This window comes from Salvelinus alpinus, chromosome 5, assembly GCF_045679555.1.
Source record: "Salvelinus alpinus chromosome 5, SLU_Salpinus.1, whole genome shotgun sequence".
Lineage (NCBI taxonomy): Eukaryota > Metazoa > Chordata > Actinopteri > Salmoniformes > Salmonidae > Salvelinus > Salvelinus alpinus.
The window spans coordinates 47,750,372-47,772,900 of NC_092090.1; the positions used below are offsets into that span (position 1 = coordinate 47,750,372).

The window sequence follows — 22,529 nt, forward strand, 5'->3', positions numbered from 1 at the left end:
ACAATTGGCCCAGCATCATCCGGGTTTGGCTGGCAAGGATGTCCTTGTCCCATTGCACTCTAGCGACTCCTTGTGGCGGGCCGGGTGCATACACTCTGACTTTGGTCACCAGCAGTACAGTGTTTCCTCTAACACATTGGTGCGGCTGCCTGCACGGGTTAAGCGAGCAGTGTGTCAAGAAGCAGTGCGGGTCCAGAGTAACGCCAAGGGCCTTCACGGTTTTATTTGAGACGACTGTACAACCATCAAGATTAATTGTTAGATACAACAGCAGAATTCTTTGTTTCTTGGGACCTAGAACTAGCATCTTTGTTTTCTCCAAGTTTAAAAGTAAGGGTTGGAAATTTTGGGGCTTCACCATGTTTCATCGAAATGTACAGCTGTGTGTCGTCCGCATAGCAGTGAAAGTTGACATTGTGTTTCGGAATGACATTACCAAGAGGTAGAATATATACTGAAAACAATCGTGGTCCTAAAACAGAACCTTGAGGCATACCGAAACGTACAATTTATTTGTCAGAGGACAAACGGTCCATAGAGACAAACTGATATCTTTCCGACAGATCAGATCTAAATCAGGCAAGAACTTATCCGTGTAGACCAATTCGGGTTTCAAATCTCTCCAAAAGAATGTGGTGATCAATGGTGTCAAAAGCCACAATAAGGTCTAAGAGCACGAGGACAGATACAGAGCCTTGGTCTGACACCATTTAAAGGTAATTTACCACCTTCACAGGTGCAGTCTCAGTGCTATGATGGGGTCTAAAACCAGACTGAAGCGTTTCATATACATTATTTGTCATTTCTGTTAATTACTGCCATTTTTTGTGAGTTTGGTGGATAGGGAGCCATTTATTAAGTTCAACATAGGAAGGCCAAGTACAGGAAGTAGCTCTTTCAGTAGTTTAGTTGTTGGAATAGGGTCCAGTATGCAGCTTGAAGGTTTAGAGGCCATGACTATTTTCATTAATATTTATAATTAGCTTTTAATGATCATGATCTTTTTGTCGAAGAAGTTAATGAATTCACCACTGCTAAAGTGAAAGCCATCATCTCTTGGGGAATTATTATTTTTAGTTAGTTTTGCGACAGTATAAAACATTTATTTTGTATTGTTCTTATTTTCCTCAATTAGGTTTGAAAAATAGGATGATCGAGCAGCAGTGAGGGCTCTTCGATATTGCACGGCCCAAGCTAGTCGGAAGACTTCAAGTTTGGTGGAGTGCCTTTCTGTTCCAATTTTCTGGAAGCTTGCTTCAGTGCTCTAGTATTTTCTGTATACCAGAGAGCTACTTTCTTGTGACAAATGTTTTTGTTTTAGGGGTGCGACTGCATCTAGGGTATTACGCAAGGTTACATTTAAATCCTCAGTAAGGTAGTTAACCAATTTCTTTGGACTTCGATGTCCTTGGTTAGGTGGAGGGAGTCTAGAAGGGCATCTAGGAATCTTTGGTTGTCTGAGAATTTATAGCACGGCTTTTGATGATCCTTGGTTGGAGTCTGAGCAGATTATTTGGTGTGATTGCAAACATAATAAGATGGAGGTCTGATAGTCCAGGATTATGAGGAAAAACATTTAGATCCACAATATTTATTTCACGGAACAAAACTAGATTCAGGGTATGACTGTGGCAATGAGCAGGTCCGGAGACATTTTGGACAAAACCCACTGAGTCGATGATGGCTCCGAAAGCCTTTTGGAGTGGGTCTGTGGACTTTTCCATGTGAATATTGAGTCACCAAAATGACTACATGGTCCGATAGGAATTCAGGGAACTCGGTGAGGAACGCTGTATACAGCCCAGGTGGCTTGTAAACAGTAGCTATAAAAAGTGATTGAGTAGGCTGCATAGGTTTCATGACTAGAAGCTCAAAAGATGAAAATGCAGTAATTTTTATTTGTAAATTAACCAGTCTGTACCATGGATGACAGAGGAACATCAATATCTTCCTGGGTACACTTCTCACACAGTAAGTACCACTACCTACCATACTATCTACACTGGTTTTCTTTTTAAATCAATACATTTTATTTCCAATGTACTTTTCATTACTTTATTTACAGTTTACTCCACCCCAGCTTGTGCAGGCAGAGAGTCCGAGTTTCTGGGAGCCAAGAAGTACTGGAGGTACGAGCTCAGAAACAAAGCCATGATCCTCTGCCACAGCCAGCACTTGCCTGAGCTGGACCAACTCTGCCTGGCCGACTGGCACATGGAGGTGGAGCGCAGGGCTCACTTTTACAGTGTGGGAGTAAGAGAGACACTGGGCAGACTGATCCAAGACATCAGAGAGTGAGCAGGAGCAGAGGAGAAAGGATGTGTTGAAAATAGAGAAAAAATGTATTTTGTAGAAGTTGTATAAGTATGATAAGATAATGTAAGATAAGATAGGCATATGATTAATACATAAATAATAATTTAATTGTGTATTTTTTTGTTGAAATTTTACTCCATGGGAAATGGATGAAATGAATGAAAATGGAATTGAGCCGGAGGGGATGGCTGCCGTTTAATGGGCTCCTAACCAATTGTGCTATTTTGTGTGTTTGTTTATACTTTAGTTTATTTAGTAAATATTTTCCTAACTCTTATTTGATTAAAACTGCATTGTTGGTTAAGGTCTTGTAAGTAAGCATTTGACGGTAAGGTCTACACCTGTTGTATTCGGCACATGAGACAAATAGCATTGTATTTTCTATTAATCAAACAAACTCGATTAAAGGTTGAAAAACCATTCTGTTTGTGTGTGTGTGCATGTACACGTGTGTGTGTGGCAATGGTTTATGAGACTATATTTGTTTTCTTCTGTCTCATCCTTTAATCAATACAGGCCACTCTGATTTATCATTGAAGTCAATATATTGTGACTATAAACTATTATACAAATGACAAATTCAACCAAAACTGCAATTGACAAAATTGCAAATGAAACCAAAATAGTCACCAACACATTTACCTTCATGACAAAACTATGAGTGGTTTGCTTGTGTGTCTGTGGCTCCATAGAAGGGTGAAATTAAAATGACTTGGTTGGTCTGCCATCAAACTTACCAACAGTGGCTTGAAGTCCTCAATGACACATGTTCTCTTGTGACCAGGAGGAGTCTGAACAGTTGGTCTGAACCACTGGCTGTAAATTAACTATGAAAGGATGGTAACAGATGAACGGATATAAGACAATGTATGTACAGAAGCTACAGCTTACTTTTTATTTCATTTCTGAATGTGAACAGGTGATTGGGAATACATGGTTTATCCTGTGATAAAACCGTGTTTGATGTCATTTCATATCCCTTGTACATTTATTTGGACAATTAAAGACACTGACCACATTATGACAAAGACTGACAGAAATATAGTGTTACCAAATGCTCTTTGGTACTTCCTGACAAGTAGTCACTGTGACTGTGTGTTTCAATGCCTGTACTGCCCTCTGTCTAGCCTATTGATACGTGCACAGTAATCATGCGATGACAATGATGTTAATTACTGTTTAAAAAAAAAAAACTTAGCAGCCATCAAATAAAACTGTCTAAGCTGGCTTCTTATTGAATAGATGCATTAGATTTATTTGTGTTTCAATAAAACAATAACTATTCAAAAAAAAAATCTGAATTTATCGTCTTCACAGAATATGTTTGACAGTGTATCAGGCAGGGTTTATCGATTGAAAATCATCGATTGGTAATTTCATCTGTTCTACTGCGCATGCCTATCACAAATGACTGCAGAAACCGGATGTATGTTTCTATGAGCACATCCATTTGTTTAGCTACCTCGCTGATCTGTTATGAAACTACTGGAAATCAGTTGGGGTAAAGCTCTTGGCTTCTTCGCTGTTCTGCTCGCTGTCATTGCAGCCGTTTTACAACATCTAGAAAACTGCGAACAGACGATATACACCAGGTGAGAGGCAGATGCTAACTAGCTAACGTTAGCTAGCTACTTGAAACTACACCGACAGATTGGTGACAATTTACCATGTCAGTCTGCGGTCAGGCTTGGGAATTCTAGCATGTACTATACAGTAACTAGCTACTGGTACTAGCTAGTAGCCTACTTGTCTGTTTTACAGGTAGTTGTAATGCTGTGTGATTGCCTTTGAGGGAGGCTTGCAAGAACGTTGTTCCTAGGCCGTCATTGTAAATTATAATTAGTTTTTTTAACTGACTTGGCTAGTTTAAATAAAGTTTAAATAAAAAAGGTTAATTGCCTTATTTAGCTTGCTAGTTAGTTGTAGGGCGTTGACAGTTGTAGGGCGTGACACACACCTGTGTTGGAATAAAACTGCTGTATCATGCTGCTTCTGTGTAAAATAGCGATCAAACCATTAGGTCTCCTCAGTGGTGAAGCACTGTCTTGTTTTGTCCTTCAGGATGACACACGACCTGAAAACACTGACAGAGGACTTCAGACAGAAGAATAAAAGTTGTTTTATCCTGGGTGCCTCTGGCGAGACAGGCAAGGAGTTACTGAAAGAGATTGTGGAGAGGAAGCTCTTCTCGAAGATCACTCTCATCGGAAGGAGGCAGCTCACATTTGAAGACAAAGCGTTTGAGAACCTGGTAGGTGTGCGACTTGTCTTATTGTCAGTGTATTGTTGCCTTTTCAAGCAGGGCTGGTTTCCCAAAAGCATCTTAAGGGTAAGTTCATCGTTAGACCCATAGGATCCGATGGTTCTAAGATGAATTTAGCATTTAGATGCTTTTGGGACACCGGGCTCTGCTCTATTTGGCAAAGTAACACACCCATGAGTAGGGTGTTAAGGGGGGGGGGGGGGGGGGATAGCTTTGGTTCTGGTGTTATACTTTGTATTCTATGTCACAGAGAAGCTTGTCCGGAATACAGAACACTTTATTTCATGAGGAAAGGATTTACCATTGCTGAGATATCTCATTTTCAAGTTGACGGGAAAGGTCAATGTTCATTGCTATTCAATAATGGCACCAAATCACCTGTATTGTATTTAGCACGTTTTTTAAAGATGTTACTCCTTAATCCGAGGACCTTACGTGTTCTGTTTTAAAGGACGAATTGGCTCTGGAAACCAAAACAGCTCAATATTCCATCTAAACGTGAATCGATTCTCAGTTGCGGTACAGTTCTAAAAATATAAATCCCTCTACTTTCATATCACATCAAAATAATTTCACAAATGCAAAATACACACCTACTGTACACAGTTTTAACACAGTTGCAGCCGACAGTATTTGTCAGTGACAACACGTTTGCGTCATCTGTCTTCCGTTTACACCCGGGATCAGAGGCGCAGATGGCTAATTAGCACTGTTTTCCGTAAACAAGCGCTGTAACGTGGAAATATGGCCTTGTGGGAACCCTAACCCTATAAAGGTGTGTCAATTTTTTTTTATTTTTTTTGTATAATTTCTCACAATTATGAAAGATAAGGTCCTTATGCTTCCAAAACCGTACCACAAGCAAGGCATGTTAATATTCAGGCCGAGCGTTGCGGCTCTTAACAAAACTCCGCCCTAAAGGAGATGCCTTCGTCCAATGACACTTATATCTAATGTAACGGAACTGAGAGTCATGATCAAGGGCTAGGGCTGATGTAGAACAGAGATTTTTCAAATAAAAGTACAAATTCTTCAATTAAAGTGCTGTACATAATTACAGTAATTTAAGCCCAATAATTGAAGGTAGGGTGGTCATATCATTAATAAATATTAATGCTTTATGCAAAACTAAGATATTAACAATTTATGAAATTAGAGTACTACTTTATGCAAATTAAATACTTAAGAGACACACACGCACAGCCTAACACACACACTTCTCAGCATCCCCATACATACACACACACACACACACACACACACACACACACACACACACACACACACACACACACACACACACACACACCACATCAAGCACAGCCTAACACGGATACACACAGCCTAGCAGAGATGCACACTTCTCACTAAGTCTGAGCTGTAACACAGAAGGCTACTGGTCTAATAAGATAGAAGTAAGCTAAGGTACGCCTACCATTGATTTGGGTTACATTGTAATGTTAGTTTTTGTGTTAATGAGTTACTCTGGTGATGGGAGGATAAACTGCAGTAAATAATTAGCCTAGGCACAGAAGAGACTGAGTGCGCTGCTAGGACCAATCCCTGACAACCCGTACATCAAAACGTAGCTGTGAAGCTCTACTTTGTGAACTGCAGCCTGCTATATTTTTTTTGTGTCTCTGAAAACATCTGACAACTGAAGCGAAGGAAAAACTTTGTTTCAGTCAAAAGACGTCCCGTGACCGTGAAACACCCTCAGGACTTTCCCATGCTTATCGGCAATACAATGTCACATCGATCTTACTCTGACACACCGATTTTGCGAGTTTCACAAAAAGGTCTGTCCCACAGACTTGAATGTTCTTTTCATGGCACTTGCTTTACGTATGGGCTCATATCGCGTAAATATCATAACCTACAGTATTGGGCTCTTTAAATATGGGGAAACAACTGCCACATTTTATGTTTTCAAATCATTTTAATACAGTTCTCGTATAGCGTCCGTTGTTTGTCGCGTCACCGAACACCCTACCATGAGCTTTGAATGAAGTACATTCAATACCATTAAATGTGTGTGCAGACTACAACAAAGCCTACATCCATTATTCCACTCTAAAGATTGGCCTCGTATTGTTCTCTGTCCTCTTTCAGGTGCAGGAGGTGGTGGACTTTGAGAAACTGGATGACTACGCTGCAGTATTCCAAGGGCATGATGTTGGCTACTGCTGCCTGGGAACGACCAAAGCCAAAGCAGGGGCTGTGAGTTCACGGTCACTGATAGAGAGACCCCTGTGTATACTGTAACTGGATGAGCAATATGAATATGATAGGGAATTCCTAACAACTATACATAGCTGAACATGTCCCATGAGGGTCACTAGAAAAGAAAGAGGATGTCGACACCCGCCATCTTAGATTTTTCTGGAATCATTTTTGTTTTGAGAAAAAGACGAGATGAGCATTCGATTAGCAACGTTATTTTATTGAAATATAATTTGATCTCTAATTTATTGCATCCAAATTGGCCATTTTAATTTCTAGGAATCATGTAATAATCAATAAATATAGTACCTAACATCCGATTTGGACCAACTTTTTTCTCACAATGATTTCTCCAATAGTCAAAAGCTACCCACGGACACCCCACGCCAATCCCATCCCAACGACAAGTATAGAAACATCCCTTTTTCAGGACCCTGTCTTTCAAAGATAATTCGTAAAAATCCAAATAACTTCACAGATCTTCATTTTAAAGGGTTTAAACACTGTTTCCCATGCTTGTTCAATGAACCATGAACAATTAATGAACATGCACCTGTGGAGCGGTCGTTAAGACACTAACAGCTTACAGACGGTAGGCAATTAAGGTCACATTTATGAAAACTTAGGACACTAAAGAGGCCTTCCTACTGACTCTGAAAAACACCAAAATAAAGATGCCCAGGGTCCTTGCTCATCTGCGTGAACGTGCCTTAGGCATGCTGCAAGGAGGCATGAGGACTGCAGGTGTGGCCAGGGCAATAAATTGCAATGTCCGTACTGTGAGACGCCTAAGACAGCGCTACAGGGAGACAGGATGGACAGCTGATTGTCCTCGCAGTGGCAGACCACATGTAACAACACCTGCACAGAATTGGTACATCCGAACATCACACCTGCGGGACAGGTACAGGATGGCAACAACAACTGCCCGAGTTACACCAGGAATGCACAATCTCTCCATCAGTGCTCAGACTGTCCGCAATAGGCTGAGAGAGGCTGGACTGAGGGCTTGTGGGCCTGTTGTAAGGCAGGTCCTCACCAGAAATCACCAGCAACAACGTCGCTTATGGGCACAAACCCACCGTCACTGGACCAGACAGGACTGGCAAAAAGTGCTCTTCACTGACGAGTCGCGGTTTTGTCTCACCAGGGGGTGATGGTCGGATTCACGTTTATCGTCGAAGGAATGAGCCTTACACCGAGGCCTGTACTCTGGAGCGGGATCGATTTTGAGGTGGAGGGTCCGTCATGGTCTGGGGCGGTGTGTCACAGCATCATCGGACTGAGCTTGTTGTCATTGCCTGCAATCTCAACGCTGTGCATTACAGGGAAGACATCCTCCTCCCTCATGTGGTACCCTTCCTGCAGACTCATCCTGACATGACCCTCCAGCATGACAATGCCACCAGCCATACTGCTCATTCTGTGTGTGATTTTTGCTGCAAGACAGGAATGTCAGTGTTCTGCCATGGCCAGCGAAGAGCCCGGATCTCAATCTCATTGAGCACGTCTGGGACCTGTTGGATCGGAGAGTGAGGGCTAGGATCATTCCCCACCAGAAATGTCCGGGAACTTGCAGGTGCCTTGGTGGAAGAGTGGGGTAACATCTCACAGCAAGAACTGGCAAATCTGGTGCAGTCCATGAGGAGGAGATGCACTGCAGTACTTAATGCAGCTGGTGGCCACACCAGATACTGACTATTACTTTTGATTTTGACCCCCCCCCCCTTTGTTCAGGGACACATTATTCAATTTCTGTTAGTCACATATCTGTGGAACTTGTTCAGTTTGTCTCAGTTGTTGAATCTAGTTATGTTCATACAAATATTTACACACGTTAAGTTTGCTGAAAATAAATGCAGTTGAGTGAGAGGACGTTTCTTTTTTTGCTGAGTTTAGTATCAGTTCTGTGTCTGACAAGTAGTATGTTTGTTTCTTCATCCTATGGAATGTATTCCCAGTGAATTTGGTGATGTTTTTTCCCCCCTGTTCAGATACGTTGTTAGGTTTAGTCCCATCCTACATCCTGATAATTCTGACCATGAGATGGTGCTGTTCCTGCTCCTGCTATTACGTGAAAAAAAGTTTGACTCCCCTCCCCCCTCCATGTTAAAGGGATAGTTTACCCAAATTACAAAATTACATTGGTTCCCTATCTGTCATACCTAGTCCATAAAAAGCTTACAGGGTAAGGCAGTGTTTCCCAAACTCGGTCCTCGGGATGGTCAAAGATGATAGTTGATTATTTGAATCAGCTGTGTAGTGTTAGGGCAAAAACCAAAACGTGCAGCCCTTGGGGTCCTGAAGACCTAGTTTGGGAAGCCCTGGGGTAAGGAAACCAAAATCCAATTTTGTAATTTGGGTAAACTATTCGTTTAACATTGAGAGGGGGGTGTATTATGAATCACCTAATTGCAGGAACAGCACCATCCAGTAGTCAGAACCTGGTAATATCAGGATGTAGAATTGGACATAAACCTAACAATTTCAATGATACATTTCTCTGAACTGGGAAAGAAAATCACCACAAATTCACTGAGAATACATTACATAGAATGAAGAAACAATACTCAGAGCCGCAACTCAATACTACTTATCAGATGTACAGAACTGATACTTTATAGTCGTGGTTGGGTTGGGATTGGCGTGGGGGGGTCTGGCGTAGGTTCCTCATGTCTTACTCATAGTTAGATACTATATTGAATATTATATGAATCCTATAAATTCAAATGGCCAATTTGGGTGCCATCAATCAGCTTAATTTCTCAGAAATCAAATTATATCTCAACAAAATAATGATGCAGAAACATAAGATAAGAATTTCTTTCCACAGAAATGATTTCGGAACAATATGAGATGGTGGGTGTCATGGCTTGCTGAAATGACATTGAACGACCCACCATACACAACCTGCTTGGATCACGTTGTGGTCAAAAGGCAGATTAATGTACACACATTTTCTCTTATCTTTCTGTCATTGTAGGATGGATTCATCCGTGTTGACCATGACTATGTCCTGAAGTCAGCGGAGCTCGCCAAGGCAGGAGGCTGCTCACACTTCAACCTCGAGTCTTCTAAAGGGGCTGACAAAACCAGTGGTTTTCTCTATCTCAAAGTGAAGGTAATACACCAAATGTTCACCAGAGTAGAGAGACCTCAATTATAGCCTTTCGTAATGAAGGCCTCACAAATGCAAATGTTTGCGCCTCCAGGGACAAGTGGAGGCAGACATTGAACCGTTGGGCTTCGAGAGGTTCTCCATCTATCGCCCTGCGTAAGTCTCATTTGCATTAGTCATGTGTTAAAAAATATAAAAAAATCCTATGGAGCAATGACTCACTTGTTCATTACCTTATCAGTCATGGCAAAACAAATGGTGACCACAGGTAAACATCTCACACCCACGTCATGATTAGCAATATACACATTTCTCCAGTGATCACATCGTGTTGAGTTTCATTGCATAAATACACTGAGATATTTTGATACTGTGTTTTTTGCCCCAACTTATTTCAATGGTAACAACTCACAACTGAATTCTTCCTCTTTTTTTTTGGTTTTTCCTCCCAGGGTGCTGATGGTTGACAGGCAGGAGAGCCGGCCTACTGAGTGGTTTGCCAGGAAGGTCCTGGGCCCTATTTCTTCCATGTTTCCCACGGCAATGTCCATCCCCATCCAATCTGTGACCAGGGCCATGGTGGCCAACACACTGATCCCTGCAGGGGAGAAAGTGGAGATCCTGGAGAATAAAGCCATCTATGACTTGGGGAAGGTCCCAGAGAAATGAGGGACAGGGAAGAGGGAAGGTGTCTCTCAATAGCTCCATTTCATCATATCCTTTCCTCCATAAACCACTGATGTGGTTGTACCACCACTGGTCCGTCTGGACATGACATGTGAGAGCAATGTGAAGGGAAACCCTATCCAGTCCTTTCACCTGTCAGTGGTAATGAGGGAAAGGTGTTGAGGAAATTTGAGTATTGGGAACTCAGCCAGAGACTGATGGTGAAGTGTGTTGTGCTACTGCCATTTAATGTGATGGTGCTTTTTCTTCATGACAATCTATTTTCTACTAACACTTTCCTTTGAAAACACGAAGGAGGGTCAACAACAAGTGTAAAGGTGAATTTGTAGAGCAATGCAGATGCTCTCCGAGCACATGGTCAAGCATTCAAAGCGTCATTGGCTTCAACTTGAGGTTCCTTGCAACCATGATGGAGTCAACACGGTAGCTAGCGCTCAAATCCTCTAAAAAACATACTTTTCCTGCTTGAACAGGTGTTGTTGATTGTCTCGGTTTCTCTGGGAATGAGTCCAAAGGGGAATATTTCCTTATGAAAAGTGCCATTAAACCGCTTCATGGGTAATGCAAATAAGATATAATTGGGAAATGATGATGATGTAATTATGAATACTGAAATCTGTTTTCTCTGTAAAGACTTTGTATCCCAAGTGCTTTTTCTGAGTGCAGACTGTTTTTGTGGTCAACAAGAAGGTGTTGGCTGAAGAGGAAACCGACTGGCACAAAGGCTAGAATCGGTTTAATATTTTAGGTAAAGAGGGAAATGTATTTCACTGGTTCTTCTGGGTACATTACCTCCTCAAAACGGTTTAGTTAGTAGAAGCTCTTCCATCCAGCCTACAACGTTCATGCTGTTTTATATAAGACCACTTCCTTAAGCACTTTGATAAATGATGCACTTACTTGAAGCAGGAGTTTATTTTCCACAATACTGAACCATTGGAGAGGGATTTTTAAGGCAATATATCTGACTTATTTTATTGTCTTTGATTACTTTTTTTTCTGAGCAATGCTTAACATGTAATTGAATCAGGGGTTATGTTATTCATACTCCTATTGACTTGGATTTTTTATTGTGGTGTTATGTAAATTAATTATCTGACTCCATAAGATATATAGTAATGTATGCAAGAGCACTATAATTGAGTAACAGTAATAGGCAATGAAGAAATGCCTGAGAATGGAATTATAAATACAAGTGTATTTAATTACTTTGTAAATTGAATGGTAACATTTTTTAAGGCATACGCTTAAGTTACAAAGCATTAACAAGCATTACAAGGCATTATTTGAAACATGGTCAGAGAGAGGAAGAAATGGCCATGGCCCATATCTCATTGGAGAGAGAGAGAGAAAGAAAGAGTGTAGGTATCTCACCAGTGCAGGTCAGGAACGTGAGAGAAAGAGACAATCTAACCCTTTTATAAGCATCTGAGTTGTTGACCAATAGTATTACTGTAAATCAGATATCAGACCTACAATTCCTAAGACAACACAGGAAATTCTTGTATACAGTCAATAAGAAGAGTCACTTTGGGGGCTGCCCGACACAATCCTCTCTTGAACACATCTGCTTCTGCATCAGACAGAAATGTTCAAAACTGGATGGCCAGCACTATAGTCACTGTTGACAATCTTCAGACCAGCAGTTCATGGTCCATGGTACAAAAATAGATTTGCCTTGAAAGTGGCAACATATTTTTGAAATTAACAACAATTCTTGAAATTAAAACAACTTTCAAGCAAATTAAAATATAAATCTAACACACATTTTAGGTTTAGCCTGTGTGTGAGAATTACAATGTAGGTCTAGCAATTTGAAAATTCAATGTATTAGCATCTCAGTTTACAGCAACCAACAGCATACCAATGGTGAAAGTTCTAAGGCCATGAAGGGGTCTGAATACTTTCCGAATGGACTGTATATGGCCAAGATATGATGACTAAGGGCTGTTCTTATGCACAACGCAACGGTGGAGTGCCTGGATACAGCCCTTAGACGTGGTATATTGGCCATATACCACAATATATGGCCAATAAGGTGCCTTATTGCTATTATAAACTGGATACCAACGTAATTAGAGGAGTAAAAATACATGTTTTGTCATACCTGTGGTATACAGTCTGATATACCATGGCTGTCAGCCAATCAGCATTCAGGGCTCGAACCACCCAGTTTATAATTTCCAATAATTTGTAGACGTCAAATTGACTGCAAGAAGCCCAAACAGATATGATGTTTGACTAAAACATAATAATTTCAAACCTTACTGACATTAGCATATGATCACGTGTCTCTATTATGCGTGGGAATACTTTGGAACAGATTTCTTAAATTAAAATCACTTGGAGCTAATTTCCTGGTGTTTTTACACTTTTATGTCCAACAAAAAAAATACATTAAAAAAAGCCTGACCAATCTGAAGATGAGAAGTAAGGCCCACATGGTTTCAACCATGCCTTCCCTAGGCGGGATCACCACACATCACAGGCATAGTAAGTAGCCTAGTGGTTAGAGCGTTGGGCCAGTAACCGAAAGGTTGCTGGATAGAATCCCCGAGCTGACAAGGTAAAAATCATAATGAGGGTGCTGCTATACCACTCCCACAGCAATCAGACCTCACCCTGGTAACTCCTGCTGGGACTGACCTGGAAGGGAACCCTGAAGAAAATGATGAAAATAGTGATGAATAAATAGTATGTTGTGATGACCATGAGCCCATTGAAGCCAGACGTGACCCAAGCATCTCAGGATTTGTCCACAGCAGATATGACCCAGTCTGACCAAACTACCGAAGACCCTGGCAAGAGGTACACTGATGGTTAACTGTGTTAAAAGATTAAGTACTACCTCACACTGCATTTATGGTTTTAATGTGTTTGCAGGCAATCAAAATGGATCCTCTATCAGTCCAAGTGATGCAGGTAATGGTGGTGATAAAATACCAGTGGTGAAATGAAATGAAAATTAAGTCAGTCAATTCCTAATGTTAGAGGAGGTTAGACTTTATTGCTCATTATGCATTGTTTTCCAGGTTTCAACTGCTCCTGATATGACTGGCGCCCTGCAATGGTCTGACTTTGAATACATGGTTAAATCCTGGGCCCTTGGGAAATCTTTGATTTCAGAGATTAGAAATGCAAAAAATAAGTGGTCTGAGTAAATACAACATTTATACACAAATTTTAGATGGTCCCATTTATTTTTCTCACTACAGTGGTCAGGGCTTCATCAAAATGGGATAATTCAAAGATTGTCTTATGAGTTGGGGACCTCAAGTGGTGAATATATGGAAATACACTTTCGAACCAGTCAAGACCTAACCAGACAGAGTGCAGTAATACTGAACTCTTCAGGAAAGGAGCCCAGTGAACTGCTCTTCCACTGCACACTGCTGGAATGGGTTGGAGCTGATCTCATGAACACCATCTACATGGCCCCATATTTGAAGCAGGTTTATATGGTTGATTTGCTTATGTTTTATTTTTTAATCTATATAGTTATTGTCAGGCATGACTGTCAAAATGGTTCTGGTTGAGTCGGCCTATTGTTATATTTGTAAATTACAACAATTGTGCGACAACTATAACCACTGTAGTTGAATGCATTCACGTTCACGACGACAGATGGCAACAAAGTCATTTTGCAAAGTTCAAACACATTTAAATGAGTGACGTCTTACCTGCGCCGGAAGTGTCTTAAACGATGATGTGTTACCTTCATTGAGATCTCGTTACAGTTGAACTTCAAGCCTGTGTTTGGTATAACAGTCCATCCAAATTGCTCAATACTGTACAAGTCGATGTCAAAAAAGGACCTACTTCGCGTACGTGAAAAAAGCAGCAGTACAGGGTTGAGGAACTAATGGCGGTAGGTGGATCTTTGATCTGCTTATGTTTCAGGTTGGGCAGACAAGCTGACGGCAGCTCCTATGCTTTATAACACCACATTAAGTTATGTGTACCTATTGACTAATTCATTTAATAGAATGGTAAACTAATGTGTATCGAAAGCTAGTTAGTTAGTTTGAGCCAACGTTAGTTAACAAACCCTACACAGCCTGTCTCCATATTGATGCTAGTAAGTTAATTGCTGGTAAGCTATCTTACTTCTGAAGTCCATACAATGTTGACTACACTAACAGCCCACCTTTTTATAATGCACACAGCCCAAAGGTAAGGTCGGCACTAAAGGCAAGAAGCAAATCTACGAGGAGAATGAGACGACACTCAAGTTCTACACCAGAGTAATCTTGGGAGCCAACGTAAGACACCATCTTCCTTTTCAATGGAAATTGGGACTAGTACAACACCTGACACTTGTTTCTCTCCTAGGCGATATACACTGCGTTAAACCTCTTGGTCTTCTATAGCTATTCAACGTTTTGGACATGGGTGAGTGAGTTCACTCTGTATGTTATTGACATTGATGGCCCCTCTACTGTTGAGCAGTAAAACTGAAATGGGGACGATTGGGGATTACTAACGCTCTCTACTTTATTCTTTCCTCTTCTTGGTCTCTCCCCCACTCTCATTCCCCCTGTCTCTCTTCTTCCTTCCTCCATCTCCTTCTCCCACCCATGTAGTTTGCGCTGGTGTTTGCCCTGGCAGTGTATGTGGGCAGTTACCGTGCCATGACTGCCATGGCCCAAGCAGTGTTTGGTGAGGATGGGAGTCTGCTCGACGGTGGAATAGATCTGAACATGGAGCAGGGGATGGCAGAGTGAGTGCTCACACTGTTTGTTTCCGTGAACATGAGTGTGCGAACATACAGTGTGTGTGTGTGTGTGAGAGAGAATTGGTGAGTATTACAGCATGTTCAACATGCATGTAGCAATGGTGCACTTATCTCCCTTCAAAGGTAGATCTCGCAAAGCTATAATGGTAGTGTGGTGCATTATGATGGATTCTTTGTCATTATAGGCATCTGAAAGATGTTATCCTGCTAACTGCTATATTACAAGTGCTCAGCACCATCTCCTCCTACTTCTGGTACCTTTGGCTGCTGGTAAGAGTTTATCCCATACTTGTTGAACGCTCTCTCTTTGGTTGTTTATTTTCCCTTTCTCATGGCCCTCATTGATCTTTTAATCAATCTGTGTGTGTGTGTCAGGCCCCGGCGCGAGCAATGTTCCTGCTGTGGGTGAACTTCCTAGGCCCCTGGTTTTCGGCCGAGACCCCTGGTGCAGCCCCAGAGGAGGTGAATGAGAAGAAGCAGAGACGACAGGAGCGCAGACAGATGAAGAGATTCTAACTTGGCAGACTGCCGTAGTATTTCTATACACAGAATGAATCTAAGTGCAGCCAGGAACTCTACAGTTAAGTTATTCAGGAGGAACTTTTGATGTGTGCACAAAGACATCCAGGTATGGATAAAGAATTGAACTGAACCCTGTGGGTGCTCTGGTTTTCCTCTCTCCCTATATCCCTCTACCCTTCCAATTCTTCCTCCCCTCTGTCATTCTCCTTTTTCTTCACATCTGGAGAGGAAATCGTCCTTGTTGGGCTGATGACCTCGTCACCAGTGCATGTTGTCATATACCTTGGCCTGTAATTTGTTTACATCCAATTGTTCATAATCTAGGTCTGTGTGTCACACCAATTTCATCTGAACTAGTGAAAAGGATGTGGTGATCTTACCCTTTGGCAGACCTTTTATTTTAGACTATGCTCATCAGATTACACGCTCATGCCCAATTCCAAATAGACCACTAGCCACTACCACCTAGGTGCTAATCTAGACCAAGGGGGAACTATTATCTAACTTTTACAGATATTTATTTCAGATCTACATGCGGTGCATAGGGTTAGGTGCTAGGTGTTGATTTGGAGTTGGGCATATGTGACGAAGGTCAAAATTACATCCGATTGTGCTTTGTCTGCAATGCACAGTTTAAAGGCAATGTTCTCGCGGAGAGTACATTCACTGTTAATGCTGCATATGTTGGCTCAATCGGAAAGGACTTTTACACTGAACAAAAATATCAACGCAACATGTAATGTGTTGGTCCCATGTTTCATGAGCTGAAATAAAAGATCCCAGAAATGTTCCATACGCACAAAAAGCTTATTTCTCTCAAATGTTGTGCACAAATTTGTTTACATCCCTATCAGTGAACATTTGCTTATATAATTAATCCACCTGACAGGTGTGGCATATCAAGAAGCTGATTAAACAGCAGGATCATTACCCATGTGCACCTTGTGCTGGGGACAATAAAAGGCCACTAAAATGTGTAGTTTTGTCACACAGATGTCTCAAGTTGAGGGAGCATGCAATTGGCATGCCGACAGCAGGAATGTCCACCAGAGCTGCTGCTAGAGAATTGAATGTTAATTTCTCTACCATAAGATGCCTCTATCATTTTAGAGAATTTGGCAGTAAGTCCAACTGGCCTCACAACCGCAGACCACGTGTATGGCTTCATGTGGGCGAGCGATTTGCTGATGTCAACGTTGTGAACAGAGTGCCCCATGGTGGGGTTATGGTATGGGCAGGCATGAGCTACGGACAACAAACACAATTGCATTTTATCGATGGCAATTGGAATGCATAGAGATACCGGAACAAGATCCTGAGGCCCATTGTCATGCCATTCATCCACTGCCATCACCTCATGTTTCAGCATGATAATGCACAACCTCATGTTGCAAGGATCTCTACACCATTTCTGGAAGCTGAAAATGTCCCAGTTCTTACATGGTCTGCATACTCACGAGACATGTCACCCGTTGAGCATGTTTGGGATGCTCTGGTTCGACGTGTACGATAGCGCGTTCCAGTTTACACCAATATCTAGCAACTTCGCACAGCCATTGCAGAGGAGTGGGACAACATCCCACAGGCCACAATCAACAGCCTGATCAACTCTATGCGAAGGAGATGTGCCGCGCTGCATGAGGCAAACGGTGGTCACCAGATACTGACTGGTTTTCTGATCCACTCCCCTACATTTTTAAAGGTTTCTGGGACCAACAGATGCATATCTGTATTCCCAGTCATGTGAAATCCAAAGATTAGGGCCTAATTAATTTATTTCAGTTGACTGATTTCCTTATGAACTGTAACTCAGTAAAATCTTTGTAATGGTTGCATGTTGCGTTTATATTTTTGTTCAGTATAAATGACACATTGTCTAAATCCGCTATCAAATTGTATCTCGGCCCTAATCATCGTTATCGCTCCCATCCTTCACAATGCTTAAAAATGATTTGATTACAAACAATAACAATCGTGTATATACATTTATCATTTCAAGTGCATTTCTTCACAGCATAAATAAGCAATAGGAAATGTAGTGCCTTCAGAAAGTATTCAGACCCTTTGACTTTTTCCACATTTTTGTTGATAAAGCCTGAATTTAAAATAGATTAAATAGAGATTTTGTCACTGGCCTACACATGACACCCCATAATGTCAACATGGAATTATGTTTTTTGAAATTTTTACTAATTAAGTTAAAACCCCTTTTGTTACGGCAAGCCCAAATAATTTTGTGCTTAACAAATCACATAAGTTGCATGGACTCATTGTGTGGGCAATAATAGTGTTTAACATTATTTTAGAACGACTACCTTGCATCTCTGTACCCCACACCCCAATTATCTGTAAGGTCCCTCAGTCAAGCAGTGAATTTCAAACACAGATTCAACCACAAAGACCAGGGAGGTTTTCCAATGCTTTGCAAAGAAGGGCATCTATTGGTAGATGGCCAAATGTTTACAACATTGTAGTTACTTCTCAATACTAACCAAATTGACAGTGAAAAGAAGGAAGCCTGTACAGAATAAAAATATTCTAAAACATGTTTGCAACAAGGCACTAAAGTAATAATGGTCCTAAAGTTGGGTCCTAAATAAATTCAATGTGTTGTTTGGGAATGGAATGTAGCTAAGCAAAGGCAAAATCCTAGAGGAGAACCTGGTTCAGTCTGCTTCCCACCAGACACTGGGAGATGAATTCACCTTTCAGCAGGATGGTAATCTGAAACACAAGGCCAAATATACACTGGAGTCGCTTACCAAGAAGACCGTGAATGTTCCTGAGTGGCCGAGTTAGTTTTGACTTAAATCTACTTGAACATCTATGCCAGTACCTGAAAATGGTTGTCGAATGTCTAGCAATTATCAACAAACAATTTGACAGAGCTTTAAGAATAAAAAATAAATAAAATAATGGGTAAATGTGGAATGCTCTTAGAGACGTACCCATAAATACTCACAGCTGTAATCTCTGCTAAAGGTGCTTCTACAAAGTATTGACCCAGGGGTATGAATATATAATATTTCATTTTCAATACATTTGCAAAAATGTCGAAAAACATTTTTTCACTTTGTCATTATGGGGTATTGTGTGTACAGTAGATGGATGAGAGGGCTTAAATAGATTGTTCCATCTTGAATTCCGGCTGTAACACAACAAAATGTGGAATAAGTCAAGGGGTATGAATACTTTCTAAAGGCACTTTATACCTTTTGATGTGTAGCCATCAAAATACTGGATTTCACACCATCTCCATATCTCTCAACTGAATGACCCAGGCTGTGTCATCACTCCCTTTTGGAGATATGATAGAACTGTCGTCTCAGATCCTCAAAGGGGAGTGATGGAGGGTAGATTGTAGAAAACGCCTTCCTGTAGCTAATGCTTCCCCAGTGAGTGAGTTATTGCCTGGGTCATTGATGAGCATAGACAAGGTGCTAGGAATGGGACTATGACCTATGACTGCTGTTCTGGCTTTGCCAAAATCATATTTGAATAATACACAAATGAAATGGAAGTATATATTGATGCACTGGTAGTTAGTTGGCAGCAACTTGTGTGATCAACATGCCTATACAATGTAAGCATGTCAAAGCAGGGGTAACATGGTGGTTGATCTCTTCAGAAATGTCTGCCTTTTTATAATCAGCCAACACAGTACCAGTCAAAAGTTTGGACACACCTATTACCAGTCAAAAGTTTGGACAGACCTGCTCATTCCAGGGTTTTTCTTTATTTTTACTGTTTTCTACATTGTTGAATAATAGTGAAGACAAACTATGAAATACACATGGAATCATGTAGTAACCAAAAGTGTTAAATCAAAATATATTTTATATTTGAGATTCTTCAAAGTAGCCACCCTTTGCCTTGATGACAGCTTTGCACGCTCTTGGCATTTTCTCAACCAGCTTCATGAGGTAGTCACCTGGAATGCATTTCAATTAACAGGTGTTATTTTCATTTATGGAATTTCTTTCCTTCTTAATGTGTTTGAGCCAATCAGTTGTGTTGTGACAAGGTAGGGGGGATATACAGAAGATAGCCCTATTTGGTAAAATACCAAGTCCATATTATGGCAAGAACAGCTCAAATAAGCAAAGAGAAATGACAGTCCATCATAACTTTAACACCTGTTAATTGAAATGCATTCCAGGTGACTACCTCATGAAGCTGGTTGAGAGAATGCCAAGAGCGTGCGAAGCTGTCATCAAGGCAAAGGGTGGCTACTTTGAAGAATCTCAAATGTAAAATATATTTTGATTTAACACTTTTGGTTACTACATGATTCCATGTGTGTTATTTCATAGTTTTGATGTTTTCCCTATTCTACAATGTATAAATACAGAAAACCCCTGGAATGAATAGGTGTGTCAACTTTTGATTGGTACTGTATGTAAGCCTAGATACTATTGCAACAAGGTCTTAATGTACATATTATTAAATTGATTTCAGTATATAAACAATAACCTGTCATTTTGTCATTTTTTCCCACAACGATTTAACAAGTATATTGTTTGTATTGTTTTGTGTTTTCAATAAATGTATATTAAAGTAACCTTTTCACGGTTTTAAATCAAACTTATTGTAAAACTTTGACGTTCAAGTTTTAATATTCAGGGGACTTTTATGGTCACGTGACCTTAAAGGCAGTTGCTACATCCATTTTTGGACTCTTAAATGAATGATGTGTACCTATTGATTCTTGAAGAATATAACTTATAAATGCCTCAAACTTAGTTCAACTGCTGTACCACATTTGAACCCAAAATATAACTTTGTTTTACGCCAATGTTTGTAAACAAACACTATATAGCCTCAAAGCATGGTTAAAACTATAATTTTGATATCATGGATGGTCAGTCCTTGCATCCATAGCTCAGTCTTTGAATTTGAGAGTGGTTACATTTCTCCAGCCCCATCCCTCAGCTTTATACCGAAACAGGTGGGTTGCCCTCTTATTGTTTCAACGGCAGATTACCGCTTTAATGGAGCTTGCTTCACAATGCTTCCAATTCAAAAAGAGATTGTAAACATTTTTTCACACTCCCTGTATTTCTATTTCTATGGACCTCTTCCTCTGTTCAGAGTTTGAACAGGAACCTGGTCTGAACTTTGAGGAAACACTCTTAACGCCACTTCGATACTGAAGTTGCATTTCCGTAGCAGGTTAGGAGATTGAACAGGGTTAGAGTTTGCGAAAATGCTATCCTAACCTGCTACGAAAATTAATTTGAAAAGCATGTAGCGGGTGAAAATGTATTGGTCGCGGGTTGCAGGTTTTTGGGCTACTTCTAAATTGCACCAGGGCCGTCATGGCATTTGTCATAAAAATATATATTTCACTGTGACCTGCTGCTGCTGACTATCAGGTAGTGAGGCAGCCTGTTGCTGCTTGAGTGGTGGGGAGGGCCGGAGGGGTGTGTGTATGTTGAGCCTGAGGCTGCAGCTGAGTTACTTGAGTGAGAGGAGACAGTCATGACAACTTTTTACCAGTTGTAGGTAGGCTATTTAGATTTGTCATTATGGAGAAATATATTTCCAATGAAACATATTAACGTGCTAGAACTGATGCGCATCAAGAAATAAGGTGACAATGCATAGGGAAACGACTAGGCGCTCTAGAGCGCATTATACGAATCCTCAGTTCTTGGCTCTGGAGTGCTGCGCGGGTGGAAATTGTAAATGGAAGTTATGGAACTTCCTAGTGTGCTTCTGATATGGGGAAAAGGCCACAATAAAACTGACATTGAATGTGGTGAGTGATACATCCAGGGGTGCAAATTTCACTGGAGATGGGGCCCCATTCTGAAATTGCATTTTTGTCCCTCACAGTTTTATCATTGGAATGTGATACAAAACGAGGCTAGGTGTGCTTTAGGGCCATGCGGACGCCTCCGAGCAGTCAGGTAGGCTATTTGACGTGTTTATCCGACCGGATAAAATATATATATATTATGTCCCCCCAACTTCTAAAACCAAAGTTACGCCCCTGGATACATCTGTTGGCCATTAAGTAACCTATTAATTTCTATGGAGGCTACGGTAGCCTACCATTTGATACAATACATTTGTTGTTGTAGAGTTGTGTTATTATGCAATTATTAATGGCCATGTTTAGTTCATGAAATTGGAAGTTATCAATTGTGATCATGGTCACAGGTCTATCGCATTTGCATTAGCTGTTGTTAGAATGTATTATATTGAAGGTAACAGGTAGTCAGATTAGGCTACAGGTAAAAAATAATAAGAAAATAACCCTGGCTGTTGTTGACAAGCATAGGCCTATTCAGGTAATATCCATATTATTAATATATTATTTAAATTCAATTATTAGTGATTTAAATTACGACCCCATCCTCAGTAGCCTATTCCAGCAGGAATTCTTACCTTGAAATCGCCTCGCTATTCATGTTAAATAAATTAGTCCGTCAATTTGAATTGAGCAAACTGCTAAATCGTTCATTTTACATCGTGCCTAGGCTACTGTAGGCTATCAGGGGCTATAGGCTACCTGGATCTAGCTAACCAAACTATGGCAATATTGAATTACAACCATTAACCCAGATTGTAGTAGGCCTAGCCTATGCCTATTGAAATGACAAATCAATCTTGCTAATTGGCCATTTATAATGGTTTGTAGTCCTTAACATCAGCCAAAC

General features: G+C 40.7%; 2 protein-coding genes across 2 annotated transcripts; both read left to right on the forward strand.

The window, feature by feature from the left end:
* The first annotated feature begins 3,694 nt into the window (after window positions 1-3,694).
* On the forward strand, window positions 3,695-11,257 carry LOC139576282 (oxidoreductase HTATIP2-like). The gene is made up of 6 exons (XM_071402192.1): window positions 3,695-3,908; window positions 4,378-4,567; window positions 6,692-6,799; window positions 9,786-9,923; window positions 10,015-10,076; window positions 10,373-11,257. Exons 1-6 carry the CDS (start codon window positions 3,793-3,795, stop codon window positions 10,587-10,589), a joined length of 831 nt encoding a protein of 276 aa, XP_071258293.1. The 5' UTR covers window positions 3,695-3,792; the 3' UTR covers window positions 10,590-11,257.
* A 3,037-nt stretch (window positions 11,258-14,294) lies between these two features.
* LOC139576281 (transmembrane protein 208-like) lies at window positions 14,295-16,655 on the forward strand. Its single transcript, XM_071402191.1, has 6 exons — window positions 14,295-14,475; window positions 14,774-14,869; window positions 14,940-14,999; window positions 15,191-15,327; window positions 15,528-15,612; window positions 15,718-16,655. The coding sequence occupies exons 1-6, from the start codon at window positions 14,470-14,472 to the stop codon at window positions 15,856-15,858; spliced, it is 525 nt and encodes a 174-aa protein (XP_071258292.1). The 5' UTR covers window positions 14,295-14,469; the 3' UTR covers window positions 15,859-16,655.
* The last annotated feature ends 5,874 nt before the right edge of the window (window positions 16,656-22,529 follow it).

Excerpts from the sequence above, each read along its gene's own strand:
- LOC139576282 (XM_071402192.1), top strand. The coding sequence starts at position 3,793 with ATGAAACTACTGGAAATCAGTTGGGGTAAAGCTCTTGGCTTCTTCGCT. Across the intron at positions 3,909-4,377 it reads GAACAGACGATATACACCAG|GATGACACACGACCTGAAAA; the intron begins GTGAGAGGCAGA and ends TTTGTCCTTCAG. Across the intron at positions 10,077-10,372 it reads TTCTCCATCTATCGCCCTGC|GGTGCTGATGGTTGACAGGC; the intron begins GTAAGTCTCATT and ends TTTTCCTCCCAG.
- LOC139576281 (XM_071402191.1), top strand. Across the intron at positions 14,870-14,939 it reads GAGTAATCTTGGGAGCCAAC|GCGATATACACTGCGTTAAA; the intron begins GTAAGACACCAT and ends TTTCTCTCCTAG. Across the intron at positions 15,328-15,527 it reads ATGGAGCAGGGGATGGCAGA|GCATCTGAAAGATGTTATCC; the intron begins GTGAGTGCTCAC and ends TTGTCATTATAG.